General features: G+C 52.0%; 3 protein-coding genes across 3 annotated transcripts; 1 reads left to right on the top strand and 2 right to left on the bottom strand.

Moving 5' to 3' along the window:
• Positions 1-663: 663 nt before the first annotated feature.
• UMAG_06231 (uncharacterized protein) lies at positions 664-3399 on the bottom strand (the record flags this gene model as incomplete). Its single annotated transcript, XM_011394282.1, has 1 exon — positions 664-3399. The coding sequence occupies one exon, from the start codon at positions 3397-3399 to the stop codon at positions 664-666; it is 2736 nt and encodes a 911-aa protein (XP_011392584.1).
• Positions 3400-14254: 10855 nt separating this feature from the next.
• UMAG_12328 (uncharacterized protein) lies at positions 14255-15043 on the top strand (the record flags this gene model as incomplete). The annotated part of the gene is made up of 1 exon (XM_011394343.1): positions 14255-15043. One exon carries the CDS (start codon positions 14255-14257, stop codon positions 15041-15043), a length of 789 nt encoding a protein of 262 aa, XP_011392645.1.
• Positions 15044-15069: 26 nt separating this feature from the next.
• On the bottom strand, positions 15070-15750 carry UMAG_10969 (uncharacterized protein; the record flags this gene model as incomplete). Its single annotated transcript, XM_011394303.1, has 1 exon — positions 15070-15750. One exon carries the CDS (start codon positions 15748-15750, stop codon positions 15070-15072), a length of 681 nt encoding a protein of 226 aa, XP_011392605.1.
• Between the last annotated feature and the right edge of the window lie 402 nt (positions 15751-16152).

Raw genomic sequence — 16152 nt, forward strand, 5'->3', positions numbered from 1 at the left:
AATTCACGAATATTCGGACAGCCACTTGCCTTGAAAACATGCCCAAACAGAAGACGGTGCAAACCCTTGGTGCTTAGACCAATCACAAGCCAACGTTTACCCACGTGCTTACTTCCGCTCTCTGAATTCTTGATTTCCATTCACGATTTTACACGCCGCGCACCGTGCAGTCGTGACCCTTACTTTCTTCACGTTTTTTGTTTATTTTTGGTTGCCCAAAACATCACTTCTCACTCGGGAAATTTTCCGATACCGCCATCAACACGCAAGGCTCAGTGCAACACGCAACATGGCAAAGTTTTCTCGCTTGTCACTCTGACCAAGCCATTCCCGATTCATTGCCCGATCTCTCGCCCTCCTTGATCACCTCGTGCCTCGATTCCACGTCCATCACTGATCCTGGTTCTATCGGGCTGTGCTCAAAAAGCTTTCTCTACAAGCAAACAAAGGACGGCCCTTCCTGTTTGGTAAATCTCCATTTGACTGTGCGGGTATAAGTAAAGACACAGATCATATCAAAATCGAGACGACAACCGTGCGCTCGTCGGATGGGACAGGCCATCCTAGTATGCATGGCAAAATTGCGTGTAGGTGACGTTGCAACTAAGCGCCCACACCACCAACAGCAAGAATCGGGAAAATGAAAGGCGCAGCTGCAGCTGCTCAGCTGTTAAGCAGACCTCGGATAGCCATTCGGCCGGTGCTTTCTGGCGACTCAGCTTGAGCTGCTCTGGAATCTCTTTGCTGCCAAACCAGCGTTTCGCGCGCCTCCTGCAGCACCAAACTCGAGTCTCTCTGACTAGCAACAGCTAGCTCCATGTCCACATCCCTGTCCGTCTGCCGGCAGTCTTGAAACGCGGGCCACGGACTCCACATGGCGCCCACGCTCGAGGCAGTTCGTGTGAAACGGTTTCCTTCACCGCTAAAATTGGCGATATCAGCTCTCGAATTGGGCTGGTGCAACGACATCTCGTGCGCTGCTATCGTGTGGCCTCGCAGTCGATTACCGACTGAAGGTCGATCAAGGTCCACAAGGTCAGGTCGGCGCTGGAGCACCGATGGCATGTCTTCGCGAGAAGCAGCACCCACGCTGCTTGCGTCATGCGGCATCGGCTGCGCTGTCAATGCTGCGCGAGGCGATCGCCCAGCGGATGCGTTCCGAAGCGTCTTGATCGATTCTTGACGGCTGACAGGAGCAATGGACAACTGATAGCCCGAGCCTGAACGACGCTGCTCTCCCTGTGTAGGATCCACCGAGTCCGAGTAGCTTCTCTGTCGACTGAGCGGCTTGTGTTGGTCAACATCCACCGATAACCTTCGCACCGCCACTGTCTTGTCACTCGAGTCGGTCGACGACGCCGGATCCATCAAAGACGAGACCAGACCTCCGCCTGAAGAGGCGGAAGCAGCAGCAGCAGCGTTTTCCATGTCGACCAGACGTTCAAGATCGTCAAACTCGTCGCTGTGCGCACGCTTGCCCGAGCGGATTTGTGAAAGCACCACCGGATGCAGTGTCCACCATCCGCCTTTGCCTCTTACTGCCTGGCTCTGCGCAGGATTGCCCGAAGAGCAGCTGTCGTAGATATCCTGAGCCGTTCTGGCCTTCTTTACAAAAATCTTTCCCAGCGAAAGGTTGTGGCGCACCGTGTTCTGCCAGCCTTGCGAGTCAGGCCCAGACATCGGATAGCTTGAAAAGTGAGTACTGATCCATGTGTAGATTTCGCGCAATGTCATGCGACCTTCGGGCGAAGAGGCGATCGCTTGCGTGATCATGGACGAGTACGAGTAAGGTGGGCGTCTTCTTCGACGGCTGTGCGCGATGCGGTCCACGGGCGCCGCTTGTTGAGGCACGGCGCCAACAAAGCTGCCGCCTCCGTGGCCCATTCGCCCTGGCGGAGGCACAAAATCGCCCTGATATCCAAGCTCATGCGGTCCAATCGGGGTGTACAGAGGCGATTGAGACGACACGTGATGCTGCGCCATCATGAAACGCTCGCGCTCGATCTGTTCTCCTCGAGAAATTCCGAGGTGATGCGCAGCGGTCGCACCGACTAAAGCGCGGTCAAACGGCCTGATAGACGGCTGAGAAGCAGCATAAGCACCCGAATAATACGGCGCTGCTTCGTGCTCAGGAGACACGCCTTCAGTCGACATCATGACCGATCCGCGGTAAGGATGGCCGCGCGAGTTGGGACGCGAGCCAGTCATCGGGCGGCTTGGAGGTGGGGGGGTCCTTGCCAAATCAGAAGCCGCGTGGCTGGATCGGCTCCATTCCGACGAAGCTGGACCGAAATAATCGCTGCGGCTACGTGTGTCGGCTGGCGAGCGCTGACGGTCGACCGTCACGGGAACAGCCATGCCGGATGCGGATGGCAAGTAGGAATCCTCCATGCTAAGGCTGTCCATGTTGAGAGGCGAACAGGGTGTGCCTGGCCTGGAATGGCCCTGCGGCGCGCGCGCCATGACGCTCGAGTTGATCATCTTGGCCGGTATTTGGCCCGACACTCTTCGAGCAGGCGGTGGCAGCAGATGAAGAGGTTCTGGATTGGGGCTCAAAGGAGCAAACAGGATGGGAGACTGGCCCGAAGACGGTCGATGCGTCGGTGACTGTCGGTGGGATAATGCAGACTCTCCGACCTGATGACGTGGGAACTCGTCTCGGTAGGAGCGCACCTCTTCCCACGACCGTGGCGGCTGCGATACAGACTCCTCATGACCGCTGTAAGGATGGTGCGACGGACTGTGAAGGCGCCCACCAATAAAAGATCTTCCGCGCACGCGGGTGCTGTCTGGGTGTGGCAGCGACAAGGTGTTGGAGCGTCCTCTGTTGCGACTCGGCCCTATGCCGCCGATGCGCTCGGCGTTTGGCGGATGGGACGAGATGTTGACGGGCTGCGCGTGACCCATCAGATCTGCGCGTGGTCCGGCGCGAGATCTTTGATCAGAGGCTGCATGGAATTGCTCGGAGCGATGAGCTGGGGATCTCTGCTGCGGATCAGCCTTGAGAAGATCGTGAGCATGAACATGATCGTAGGTGCGCAATGTAGGGCTAGCGCCTGTGTCAAGCTGTGCTGGCGGGCTTGCACCCGGTGGGGCGCGAGTAGAGTGCATATAGGGATGATGCCATGACCGTTGACGAGCCTGTGGGCTAGACCTCTGCTCCGGAGCGTCTGGGCCAGGGTCTGCGCCGTAGGAACTGGATCCGAGCCAAGGCGCATGTGCTGCCAGACGCGAGGGTGGCGTTGGATCGCGTCGCTCGGCGCCAAAACTTTCCATTTGTAAAGGTAAGGGCTGTGAAGCGTGGTAAGGCGAACGGCTGGGATAGAGGAGGGAGGTCTGGGGGCGGCGTCGGTTGACGTCAAAGGAAGGGGGCGATTGCGGTCGCAAAGAGGCTAGCATCTATGCCACAAGTGCCACAACGAGCGCGAGATGCGTTGCGCACATGCAACGAGCAGTATGATGAAATTGTGATGGAAAGGGTGTCAAGGTGGCCTTGTGACTATGTCGTTCGTCGCGGTGATGACTGGGACGTGTCTGGTTCTAGCCGAGAACTCCAAACAGTGAACAGTACCAAGAGAGTTTGGAGCGGCAACAGAGAGGATGCGTGCTGGATGCAGTGAATCGCTTTGCGAGTGCGGAAAAGGTAAGATTCGTAGTGTGGTTGGCTAGAAGTGCTGCAGGGCGATAGAGCCGATACCAAGTGCAGGGAGCGTCGAGCTGGATGTGGGCTCCACAAAACTGATGCTGTCAGCGGTTCGATTCAAGATTTGTCGTCTTTGAGCTGCGCAGTTTCCACATGCAAGTCGATGGAAAAAGGTACGGCGAGCAGCTGGTTACGAAGGCGATCAAGCTGAAGCGGCTGCTGAGCGGTAATGAGAGACGGTGTGCAGTGTGCGATGTGCGATGTGCGAGGTGCGAGGTGCTCACAAGAGCGACGTGTGTGGACGGGAAGTGGCAGTCCAAACAGCAACCAAAACGATGATCAAGAGAGAACGAAAAAGGTGTGTGCGATCGAGATGATTGTAATGAGGAAAGAGAATGGCGGATATAGGTGGCGAAGGCGAGAGATTCAGGTCCAAGGGGCCTTTCGACAATAAGTGGAACAGCGCCAGGCGATGCAGCAGCGTCAAGGCAGGACAAGATCACTTCTAAGACCAAGACCTTCTGTTGTGTGTGTGTGTGTGTGTGTGTGTGTGTGTGTGTGTGTGTGTGTGTGTGTGTGTGTGCGTATGTGCTTGTGTGCATGTGAGGTCGCAGCGCAGCCACCCGACCGAGTGCGAAGCGTCTCACATCTACACCAAGTTGCGGGTTTCGAGAGAATCACAATGGTACGCTTGGGGCTTAGCTGCAGATGGTTCTGGCTATGTGTTCAGAATCTGGATGCTGCAGGAAAACAAGCCTCGTTGTTGGCAGATTCCGCTCCCCTGGACCCTGGGTGTTGATGTCCCGGTTAGATTTGAAAAGAGAAAAAGAAAAAGATCAAGAGAAAAAAAAAGGATACGGATTTGCGCATTCGCCCTCTCTTGTGAACAAGGAAAGTGCCGCGCCTACGTTGAGGATTAGTGGATTAGAGGTAGGGGTAAAGAAAGGAAAAGGAAAATAGAGCGAGAGCGGAGGGCGACGAGCGACGGGGCCGAGCTGCAAGCTGGTTAAGGGGTTACATTAGTCGGAATATCACACGAGCAACGGTGACTTGAAACTCACGCGTCTCGTCTCTTTCGGGTGCGACACTGGAGTGACATGTGAGAACAAATGCCTGGAAGAGTGGCTGTGCCTTGAGGGCAGACAGCGCACAACGGTGGACCCGTTTCGCCTTATCTGGTTGATGATCCTATGCAGGCAGGCTCTGTTACAGGTAACAGGGGTTGGGCATGACAGCTCCAGGATCGCCACTCACCGATTCGTGGATCTATGGTTTGCGATGGGATCTGTGCCAAAGCGGCAGCGCACACCAAACCAGAAGACATTGGTATGCAACAAAGGGATGCGCAGACACATGAAGCCACTGCATGGAAAAACCATACACGCACGCCGAAGCAATCAGTCCACCAAGACTGACGAAGGCAGCACAAACATGCCAGTTCACCGAGACAGGCTGGGTGACAGAACGATGAATCATTGCGTTCTGTAATAGAAGAAAGAGATTGACAGCTTTCAGCAGCGACACTTCATTTAAGCTTACCAGCTCGCATACTGTGCAACGCTTCTGCACTTTGCTCCGAGGTGGCTGGCCTAGCCGGGTTGCGCGATTGTGGCTGAGGCTGGGCGAGGCGTGGGGCCCTAGAAGCGAGCAGCAAGGGTCACAAACGTTGTCTTGTAGCTATCCAATGAATTTTGAATGTCCCGTTCCCGCCTTTCTCAAGGCTTAACGCTAGCTGGATCTCCAGCGAGCCGAGTCAAGTGGAACCAAGCAAGGAGGGCGATGTGTTAGTAACTTCGGTCATCTTCCGATCACACGAAACCAATCTCGGCGCTGGTGCCGAGATCAGCCTTGTATTCTGCTTCACCCCGAAATGGTCAGAAAGTCATCGAGGCAAAAGCCCGCCCGGGGAAAGCGATCCATTTCATCAAGGTGCACTGGAGCAGTCGTAAAAAGAATCTCGGGCAGGCATGCGACGTGGGCTCAGATGCGAGTAACAAGGTTTGGGCTCGGCAGCGCAAAACAATGACATGCGACTACGGGGATCGAAATTGGTTTTCCAAACAAGTTGATTTGAATTCACTTTCGTGATTCACAAGGTGAGCATACAGAGTGAGACAGTCCTACGTGAGACGGATCAAGCATAAACATGTGGTGAGACAAAAAGATGCAATATAAGCGCTCAGGCAAGATGCATACGGCGGCAGAAACAGGACAGAGTCGTGAGTGGAAAGGATAAATCCGAATCAAACCCAAGTGAGAGAGTCACAGCGTATTCGCCAAGTTTTGCAGAGAGATACATGAGAAAAGCAGCAGATCCTGCATGAAGCGACCAGATACAGCACGACTTTGTACATACCGAGGACAAATGAATACAGCTTCGGCGATTCCCAACGATCGACACAAGCTCAAGCATCAAGGCGTGCTGCGTGCAAAACAATCGCTCCAGTTTTGAGTGTTATCGAAACCCTACAACACTCTTCCTGCTTCGTTCCGTTTATCTTGGTTTGGGTTATTCTCCAGATCATGGATCAAACGGCAAGATCACCGTCTGCTAGACCTTTCGCCTCAGAAAATAAGATCTACTCCTTTTATTTTCCTTTTTTTTATAAAAATAATTTCATTTTCTTATTTTTACGCTCCGCCGTCCACGAAGTGTGTCTTGACCTTGGTCGATACTAGAACTCGCGACTTACTGTATTCCTAGCAATCTACCCTTGTTCAATCGGTTAAACATTTATATCATACGGGGCATTCCTTGCATTTTGTGTTTTGTATGCGGTTAGGAGTGAAGATCTAGAAGATAAATTCGACAGAACTTCAACCAAACACCTTTGCAATCGAGAGTCCGAGTCGGACAGCAAAGATGTATACTTGGACTGAAGTATACTTTTGCACGCAAACGAGCGGCCTCGAATCACGAATAATCGCATTCGGTGTCATTAATATATTTAATTTCCTTTCCTTCCTTAATTGAGTGCTGCTGATTTTTCCGGGGAAGGCTTCGTGCATGGTATACCCAGATGTCTTGCTTACCTCCCACGCTTGACTTTCGAGACGAAAACAAAGAAAACGATTTACACAAAACCAAAATTGCCTTGCGTGTTGAACGAATTGAAAATCGTGAATGGCCTCGCCTTGCCTTGCTTCGAATACGGTGACGAGAGCCTGCCCCAAGTCGAGATCGTCCACACGTCTGGGCTACGACAACCAGCTTGGTCTCTCCCCTCGAAGCAATATGCACTCTAGTAGGTGGTATTCGCCGTACGTTGGAAGGCTAGACATTGGTCGTGAAGTTCGAGGAGAGTCAGAGTGCACAGAGAATGGCTTTCGGAACAGGTCAAGTTGGACTTACTCAGATCATCAGGCGCGTCATTCACGATTGCTGGGCGTTTGCGGAGTATTTTGCCGAGCCATTCTGAATCCGCCTTTGACTCTCGTGTCGCACAAATGCACATCAGAGAAAGTGGAGCGCCACTCGGATAGTGCCACTCACTCTTGACTATCCTGACAGAGTGGAAGACAATGACCAAACAGTCGAACGTTACTCGGTTCTGAGTAAACTGTAAGACGCAAGCAGAAGGCCTGGATGGTTATCTAATCACGAGTCAAAGCAAGACATAAGTACGATGAGGGAGAAAAAGAAGAAAGGAAACAAAAGGAAAGGCAAATATGATTAGCCGACCCTAAGTTCGTCTCGTCAGGGCTTCGCGACCAAGTAGCAGCACTCGCACTCATTGTTTGCTTTCTCACGATCAGAGCACACTTGTGTGGGATCAGTCGAAACCCTCAGTTTTGGTGCAAGGAACGGCGCAAGACAGCCTTGAGGGCGAGGGGAGAGGTGATTCAAATGGTATACTCGTGATTGTTCTTCTCTCGTTCGTTCCTCCAAGAATGCGGCGTTTGCTCATAGAACTCGGCAAACCAACAGAACAGACCCTTTTCCCCTCTTGAGACGCCGCTTAGTCTCCGACGCCTACCACCAGTCAACATGACTTTCATTATATGTCCACTCCTTGGCGCTTCGATCAACGTTGCGCTCCGTGCTTACGCGATTTGCCGTCATTCAAACAGGAGCTGAACAATGTTCGCCATTAACCCCATCTAGATCCAGTGTTGCTCCATGTGGCACCTGCTTTGCTGGAGCTTGGATGCACGTGTTCGTTGATTCATACAGAGACGGATACTTGCTGGCAGTTAGGGAGTTCGGCTTGCGGCAAGTGACGAGTCGATCGCCTCCATGTTCCTTCTTCGCATTTACGGCCAACGACACTCTTGGCTGCTGGGTGCTTTTTTTTTGAATCTTTGCTTTTTTGCTTGTTTGCTTTTCTGCTTTTTCCGCCGTTCGCACCGTCTCGGAACTGTGTGTTGGACCACACTATCTTAGCAAGCTCGGCTAGCTCTCCTCATCCTTTTTCTGATCGCCTAGATGTAGACTGTTTACAGGTGCACATTTGCAGGTGGAGTCCCTGCGCCGCCACGTACATTGCGGCTCACAGGCCACCTAAATCTAGTGCAAAATCATGGCGATTTGCGTGAGAGCATGTCATGCTCGTTGGGTTTCGCTTACATGAGGTGCTCAGCCTCGAGCCTCGAGCCTCTAGTCTCTCTACATGTGGTTCGCAGTACCATGGTGAATGTTTGATTCTCTGTTACCTGTCCGCATGGGTTGGAGCCATTGATGACCTGCGTTCACCTAGTTTCAGCAAGTGAGCAGGGTCGGTCCGAGTTGCAATGGCTTGCGCCAAGGTTGGTCACAGTACGTGGGCATATGGAAGAGTCAACAGAAACGAAGCATCAGATGACTCTGACAAGCTCGCACAGCCTCGCCATCAAGAGCGTCGCATCGAAGCGCGAGGATGCGGCCTTGGCGTGGCTGATGTTTTCATCTCAAAAGCTCAGCAGCACAATCACGGCCTGTGCAGTTCATGCTCTTGACAGCAACATGACCATGCAAATGCTAAATCCGCTTGCGGTGACTGCAAACCCCATGTTAATCCCCGGCCCGAGTGCCAATAGTCTTGTGAAGAGCAAAGCAGAACAATCGACGGTGTGGAAGTCAATCGACGTTGCTTAGCTAAACAGTTGCGAAGCACCAACACACAACTCGAATGCCGTGGACAAAAAATGGTTGGTGCCGTGAGCCTACTACTCGATTCGAAAGACCAATCACGAATGAAACCCTTGGCAGGTGGCGCATCAGGGTGAAGATTTTGACCCGACGGAACCCTGAGACGTGACGAGACGATATTAGGGCATCATCCATTTAGAATCTCGAACTAAGCGAGTTGAAATGCAGGCACCCACGCTTGAGCTCAAGCCAGAAATCGTGTCGCCACCCATCTGACGGCAGACTTGGGTGCATTTGCCCTTCAGTGACGTTCTTCATGTCAGGCACCTTCTTTGTACTGTGTCGGTATCGGCAACACAGAGTTTGAGACTGGTCTGTCCTGCGAATGGCGTTGCTGCCAGACACGCAGGGCAGTCACTCGCCCCGATCTACGCTGGTTATCCAATTGCGTGTTTACAGTACATTCCTGTTTCTGTCTCGGTGGTCAGCCACATGAGCTCGGGTAGGGCTTGCGTCGAAGCGTCGCCTCGTTCGAGTCAGGTCAAGTTGGAGCAAATTCTCCCTGCGTGACTGAAAGCCATGCGTCCACATGTTATTCACGATTGTTAAAATTGCAGTAAATCTGGTGACCTTTCTCTTTCCCTGTCTGCGTTGGCCATGATCTCAGGTCTTCATCGCGGCTCTGGTTGCCGTTGGAATGAATCGAACAAAAATTTCGCTGATAGTCAGCCTACGGCGAGACGTAACAAGAGCCACAACAGTAACACGACAGAACACAACAGTAACAACCGAGCTGCGAACGCTTCAGATTCGCCGGACTCGCACGGTATGATGGCTGCTGAACGCGACACAAGTTTGCTGCCTGCCTTATTCACGATTGAGAGGCCACCAAATCGTGAATCGATTTCGGCGCACATACTGTACCAAGGAGCTGGTACACGGCAGCGTACCTATTTCAAGCCACAGGCTGTTGAAGAGCTTGGCGCTTGCAACCATTCGAGATTCACGATTTGGGTTCGCTGCGCTGGCAGCTTTTGACTCGCTTATCTCAAGCCACAAATTACGAATGGTGTGTTGTTCCAACAACAGCCGAGTCGACGTGCGTCAACCCGAGACGCGGGCCAACTCAGCGTGGTGATTTATTTACGCCACAAAGTACCACGTACTGTTTGGATCCACTGGAACACTCAGACACGGGTGACGACTGGACCTCAAAGCTCTGGTTCGCTTGTCGATCTTACAGTACCTCTAACAGGGACGAGGGCTGCGACACAAGTAGGGTCGCATCGTATGACATGCAAGAGTCAGACAACAAGATTATATTGAGCGACAACCCGAAACGAGGCGAAATGTCTACACGCACTTTCCGGCGAATCAAACGGTATAAGTTAGCGCTTCAACGCTCAAGCACGTTTCCCATACTGGGATCGTTGCACAACCATTACATTAATTGCTTCCTAGATTGTTCAGAAAAGCACGCACCAGCAGTACGAAAAAAGGTAGGAAACTGGTCTATACCCTATTCCACTCAGGTTTCGTCGTTGCCCCTCCGATCGCGTCTATCACCGCTATGTGATGAGTAGTTGCATGTTCGAATTGTCGGGACGGCACCGCTCCTTGGCTGTTGTTGGGGGTTGAACGCAAATTGGACCATTGTCATGGTGGGTCAGATATTCACAGTTTCGAACCAGACCAACCATTTTTTTTTGCACTCTCTCGCCTCTCGCCCAATCTTGAGTTGTGCGGTGTGGTTCTTCGGAGGCGCCCTCACCTGTTACTGCTTTCGCTCATGTCTTTCGGCGGGAACGACTCATTGGATGTCCTGTGACCTCTTCCCGGCTGAACTTAACACGCAGGCTATTGAATGGCCTGCACAACCTGTGGGGTTCCCCTGTATTCGTGATTCTTGAATTTTGATCAATCTATATATTTCCAAACATTAATCACGATCAAATCTGGGAGGAAACGAAAGCCCCTTTAAGGTATGTTCATTCACAGTGCCGCCAGATGCAAAACTGTTTTTGTCATCTTTATGGTTTGTGTTTTTTTTTCTTTGGTTAGCGTGCTGAGTTTTCTCGACTATGCAAACCACGGCCGGGCCTGGCAGAACTGACCCATCTTACGTTGCGGCACGATGTCGATGCAGGCAGCAACGAAAAGCGCAGCTTCTGAAAGGAGAAAAAAAATCATCAATCCGAGCGTAAACCCTAATTTCATATGGTCGAATATGCTATCGATACAAATCGACTGTTGACTAGAATTTGCGAGGAAGCGGCTCGAGGTTCCAATGTGAGCTGTTGGGGATGATGCAACGTGTTAAGCGCCAGAAGACATTCCAGGCGCTTAAGCACACTGGAGCAACCGAAAACAAAAAACAACAAAAGAAATTCCCACGCCGCATCGGGTGAAGCGTTCTGGTGCTCCAACGGCAGAATCACAAATTGCCCGCCTGTACAGTGTTTTGACGTAACCGCAAACAAACAAACCCAATGGCTTGCAGCATCGTGCGTGTAGCATTGCCACGTATTATAATAATTTCGATTTACAACACTGTGCAACCGCTTCTGATCCACCCAGACTGGCAGTGAGAGGGCGTGTCTCGCTTAACAGACAGATTGGAACCCACTTCTTTCACCCTCGTGATTCTTGACTTTCGCTAACCTTGTTTTGGCAGAATCAACTAGACTCTATCGAAGGCATACACAGAGCGGGAACCTTCCGGTTCTCGTTCGGCACGTTCATCGGCCAGTGGTTCGGCGCCAGTCACTCACCACTCGAGCAAAGCCAATCGATCGTGCTTTGTTGAGCAGTAGCGAAAGCCGACCAAGTCTCGCATCTACACTTACTTAAGACACGCGCTAAAACAATCGGATAGATCTTCCGTACTGCGCTTGAGATGCTGCGGTTTCCGCTTGCGTCGTGCCAGAATGAACTCACTGACTTCCACACCTCACGAGAGTGAGCGGCAAGGCTTCACTCTCAGCATACGCTATCCGTCTCGATCAAATTCGTATCGCAAAATTTCAAGCTTTCAAGGTTTAGTGTGTTTTACGACACCCAGAAGCCAGCAAAGCAAGCTTGTTCATGTCGGGTGCCGATCGATGACGGCATCATCTCAATGTTTAGCGTTGCAGCTATGCTGCAAGATCGCATTTGGATCTCAGAGCTTGTCAAGTCGGAGGCTTGACGCATGCCTGGAAAACATCGAATTGTTTTCAACGCGATATCGGGTCAACTACCTCGCTTGCTGGTGCATTTTTAGTAACGGATACTGTACAAGATGTGCAAGCCAAGATGTGCAAGCAACAAACGTATTTTGAGCCGCAAGTTTTAGTGTGGCCCTGACTGCATGAGGATCAAGCGTCCTGCGTCCCCACAGCATGCGATCGTACATGCGATCGCCACCTGTCATTGCCTCAACGCCAAACAGACCGCATGCGTTCAAGGCTTTGGCGCAACGGATAAGTGATACGTCGCCCCGTGAAAACCCAAAATTCAACATTCACGATTGCCACCACGCTTGCTCTAACTCGCTGCCAATCACGAATTGAATCATGGTCAGGTAACAGTCACGAGTGCTTTAATTGTGCGTGTGTTCATGCGGATCTTGTTCGCTTTGCCGGACGCATCTCCGACTCTTGGCGCGATTCCAAATCAGGCTCTTGCTTTACAACGCACCTAGCCACGCTCACATCTTTTTGCCCTGGCCATCACCTCGCTGCACCATCATAACCCTATACCCAACCTTGAACCGCCGTCTTAGCCGAAGACGATCCAAACGTCAGGTGGCACTTTGCTCGGCTTGTGCTGGTACCTCCTCTTGTTACAGGGTTAATCTACTCGAATCAATCGCCTTGGCCTTGGCAAAGTGGTTAATCGAGCGCAAACACTGCAGGACGACTCGCAATCACGTGCGATTGTAGCACAAGTTGTATCCTTCTATGTGCACAGGATGAAGAGATGGCTACAGATGCAGTCGCTAAGATCCAAGTGGCCTTTGTGTCTAGAATGAGCGAGCAAGCTTGAACGAGGTGGTCGAGCTAACTTAGTGCGCGGTCTATGGCTTTGCCAACCGCTATGTCGTCCCACTTTGAACGAGAAACATGGTTGCTAGCAGACTTTGCATACTCACGACTCCCGCGTCTCACCCTGACTCCGGAATTGTTTGCAAGTCAAAACTCAGCTGAATCAAGAATCGCTTAAATCGGGAATGTCGCAGGACGCGCACCACCGAGTCAGCGCCACTTTGACTTTGGTCAACGTACAGTATTCACAACTACTCGTGATTCGTGATTCGATCTCCGACTGTCAATCGAGCTTGCAAAGGGCAGACCGAATTTTTCAGCCTTGCACGCTTTTCCAGCATTTGTGATTCCATCCTACTGACATGCTGCTGTGTCCGCACCAGTTTCTTGGCATTGCGAACGCTGAGATACTGTACGTACGAAGCTGGTCTCCTGAAACACGGATCGATTCTGACGTTGTGACAGCGTGTCTCTGATGTCACATCAATCACAATCGTGAATTCGTGTTCTCGCTCCGTGGTGCCACGTTCGATCGAACCACCTGTTTCGGCGAGGGGACACGCCGAACCGCGCTTTCTGGAACATGGGTCGACCTGCTCGTATAAAGTCGTGAGTTGATTTTGCACTCACGAAGATTCTCTGAATCTGGCATGTTCTGCTCGCTTTATTCATCTACCCGATCCTGACTCTCTCAAAGCGACTACATCGGGTCAAGATTTAGATTCCATGGCATTCGTGATTATGGGGGTTCATCCCGACTGGAGTAATCCAAAACCTCCGGAGCTATAAGTGATCGGTCGCTGCCAAAATGAGCTCCAAAGCTCGGAACTCCGGAGTAAAATAATCACAGCCCAGCAGCTGTGTATCCTGTCTGGAGTAAATCTGAAATCGGGAGCATGGAGTACACTCAAAATCGGGAGCATAGACACTCAAGTCACGGTTCCAAGCGCAGCACCATAGGTGGAGGCTTTTCACTTTCACTTGTGTGTTCACACCGGCACAAGCTATCAAATATGTCAGCTACCAACACCAACAATCCATCAACGCAACGCAAGGCTGTTCCGGCAAGCAAGACAGGCAGGAGGAACTATGTCTGGAGCAACGAGGAGACACAAACTTTGGTCAATGTGCTCAAGCGCAATCTTCGGTACCAGTTACTCATTCCTGGACGGGCCACAAAAGAGCAGGAGAAGGGTCTCAAGAGGAAAATGTCTACTATGCTGCAAGCTATCTTCCCGTTAGTCTTCCCAGAGGAGCAAAAAATCGAATGGGGCCGCATCAAGTCCAAGATATTGACAATGCACCGTCAGTACATAGCAGAGCGTGAGAGACTTGGTTAGACAGGCAGTGGTTTGCTCTTCGAGCACCTTTCAGAGGGCAGTCCAGTAAGTACAAAACAGTATTTTTGCTGAATGACTCCAAACAAGCTAGACTGACGATGACCTTTGGTTATCACAGGCACACCTCGAGCGCCGGCGATTGGTTGCAAAACATTCGTGGTTTGAGGACTGGCACAGGATGGCTAATAACCGTGGTGATACAACACGTTCAGAGGTATTTCAAGCAGGCTCCTATGATGCTGGAGATGCGTCAGACTCTGGTTCATGCAACAACACAGCAGGAAATCAGGAGGAAGGCATTGAGACTGACCTTGAAATCGATGGAACAGACGATGAGTTGGAGAGTGCATTGAATGGAAGAGGTTTGCCCTCTTTGGATCAATTGGCAGCCAGCTCTCAGGCCAGTCCTATGGGCAAAAGGCTGTTTAGACCAGTGACACCAAATGGCTCTGGTCGTCAAAGCTACATGGAAGATGAAGATGCGGCAGAAGAGGAGCAATTAGTAGCTGACAGGCAGCAATCGGAGTCTCAGTCAAGCTCTCGGTCAAGAACACCCCTTCGTCCAGCGGCAAAGAGAGCAAGGACTTCACCTAGGAAGGCAGCAGAAATACGGGATGCATTGATTGCAACACTTGTACAGTCCAAGGAGGAGAGGAATCAGGCACGTATCAAGAAGGAAGAGGAAAAGACAAAGCGAGAGAAGCTCAAGACACGGCGAGCTCTTGCTCAGGTGCAATTGGAGAAGGAGAGGCTCGATCGTGAGGAGAGGTGGAAGCGAGAGGAGGTAGACCGGCAGGAGAGACAGAGACAAGAGGATCTTGCAAGGGAAGAACGAAGACGGAAAGAGGACAAGCAACATTCCAATGACCTGGCCTTACAGATTGTCGAGTTGCTCCAGTCTCGATCTCAGTCTCAGCATCAGGGCCTGAAATCCTCGGTCTCTTCGCTCCACGCCAACCCGTCCTGAGTCTAGTGCGTACCTCACCCTTCTTCCTACAACTGCCTAACGTAGGTACTAGGGATAATTCCCTGTCGGGTCTGATCATGAGACATCGCCCTCCACCAATCATCCGAGATGCTTTCGGTCAGATACACATGTTCTCCCTCCTTCGCAACAAGGTCGTCTTGGTCTGTTCCGTCGCCGTAATCGTAGAGCACTTGAGCTTTGCCTATCACACCGTCTGGCAGACTGCTTGTAGGCTGGGCTGGAGCTGGAGCTGGAGCTGGAATGCCAGCAGCGGTCCTGGTCGGCGGCGGGAGGGTTCTTGATGCTGTAGATGGTGGTGTGGTCGCCTTTGGGACGCTTGAAGTAGAGCTTGTTCTGGAGCCCAAATTGATTTCTCGGATCGATCTACCACTGACTACACTGGCAGCGACGTTGAATCCCGGTTTCGTGCTAGCAGCCGGTGCAGGAGGCGGTGCACCCTTGGAAGCAAGACCGTTGCGAGAAAATTGGTCTCGGAGTGCGTTGCTCACCGCTGCGCTAGCCGCAGCTCCCGCTGCATTCCCCGCCGCAGATGTGGCTCGATCCGTCAGCCCTGCTACTCCTCGCTGTGTGGAGACAGGTGTAGCAGTGCTGCAAGATGAGGCAAGGCGATTTGGACGCGAAGCAAAGTACTCGTCGAGCAGCGAAAAGAACGCCTGCTTCTCTTGTGCGGGTAGGTTGGCGATCATTGTGGATCGCGGCGTGCCAAGCAAAATGGCACGATCGCAAGCGCACGTCGCGTTCAGAAAGCCTTTTGCAAGATGGCCGACTCGAGACGCAAGTCGATGCAGTCACCAGATTCGTTGATGAGCACACCTCGTCGGAAGTGCGTCGATGAGGCGATCCAGGTTAGGTTCGCATCGATAGGACCGGGGAGTGCTGCGACAACAAGCACGAAGCATTCGTGGCGTGGGTTTGAGACCGCAACGCACGGGCATTTCGAACCCTGAAATCACGAATCACGAATCACGAATAATCGTGAATGTCTCCACATTTTTATGTTTCGGGCTGTGCTCACAGCTTGCCATTCGTGATTCTGTGATGGAACCCACGCACCAATCACGAATCGTGAATCGGCCAGAAATGCCATG

Source organism: Mycosarcoma maydis, chromosome 22 (assembly GCF_000328475.2).
Source record: "Mycosarcoma maydis chromosome 22, whole genome shotgun sequence".
Classification (NCBI taxonomy): domain Eukaryota; kingdom Fungi; phylum Basidiomycota; class Ustilaginomycetes; order Ustilaginales; genus Mycosarcoma; species Mycosarcoma maydis.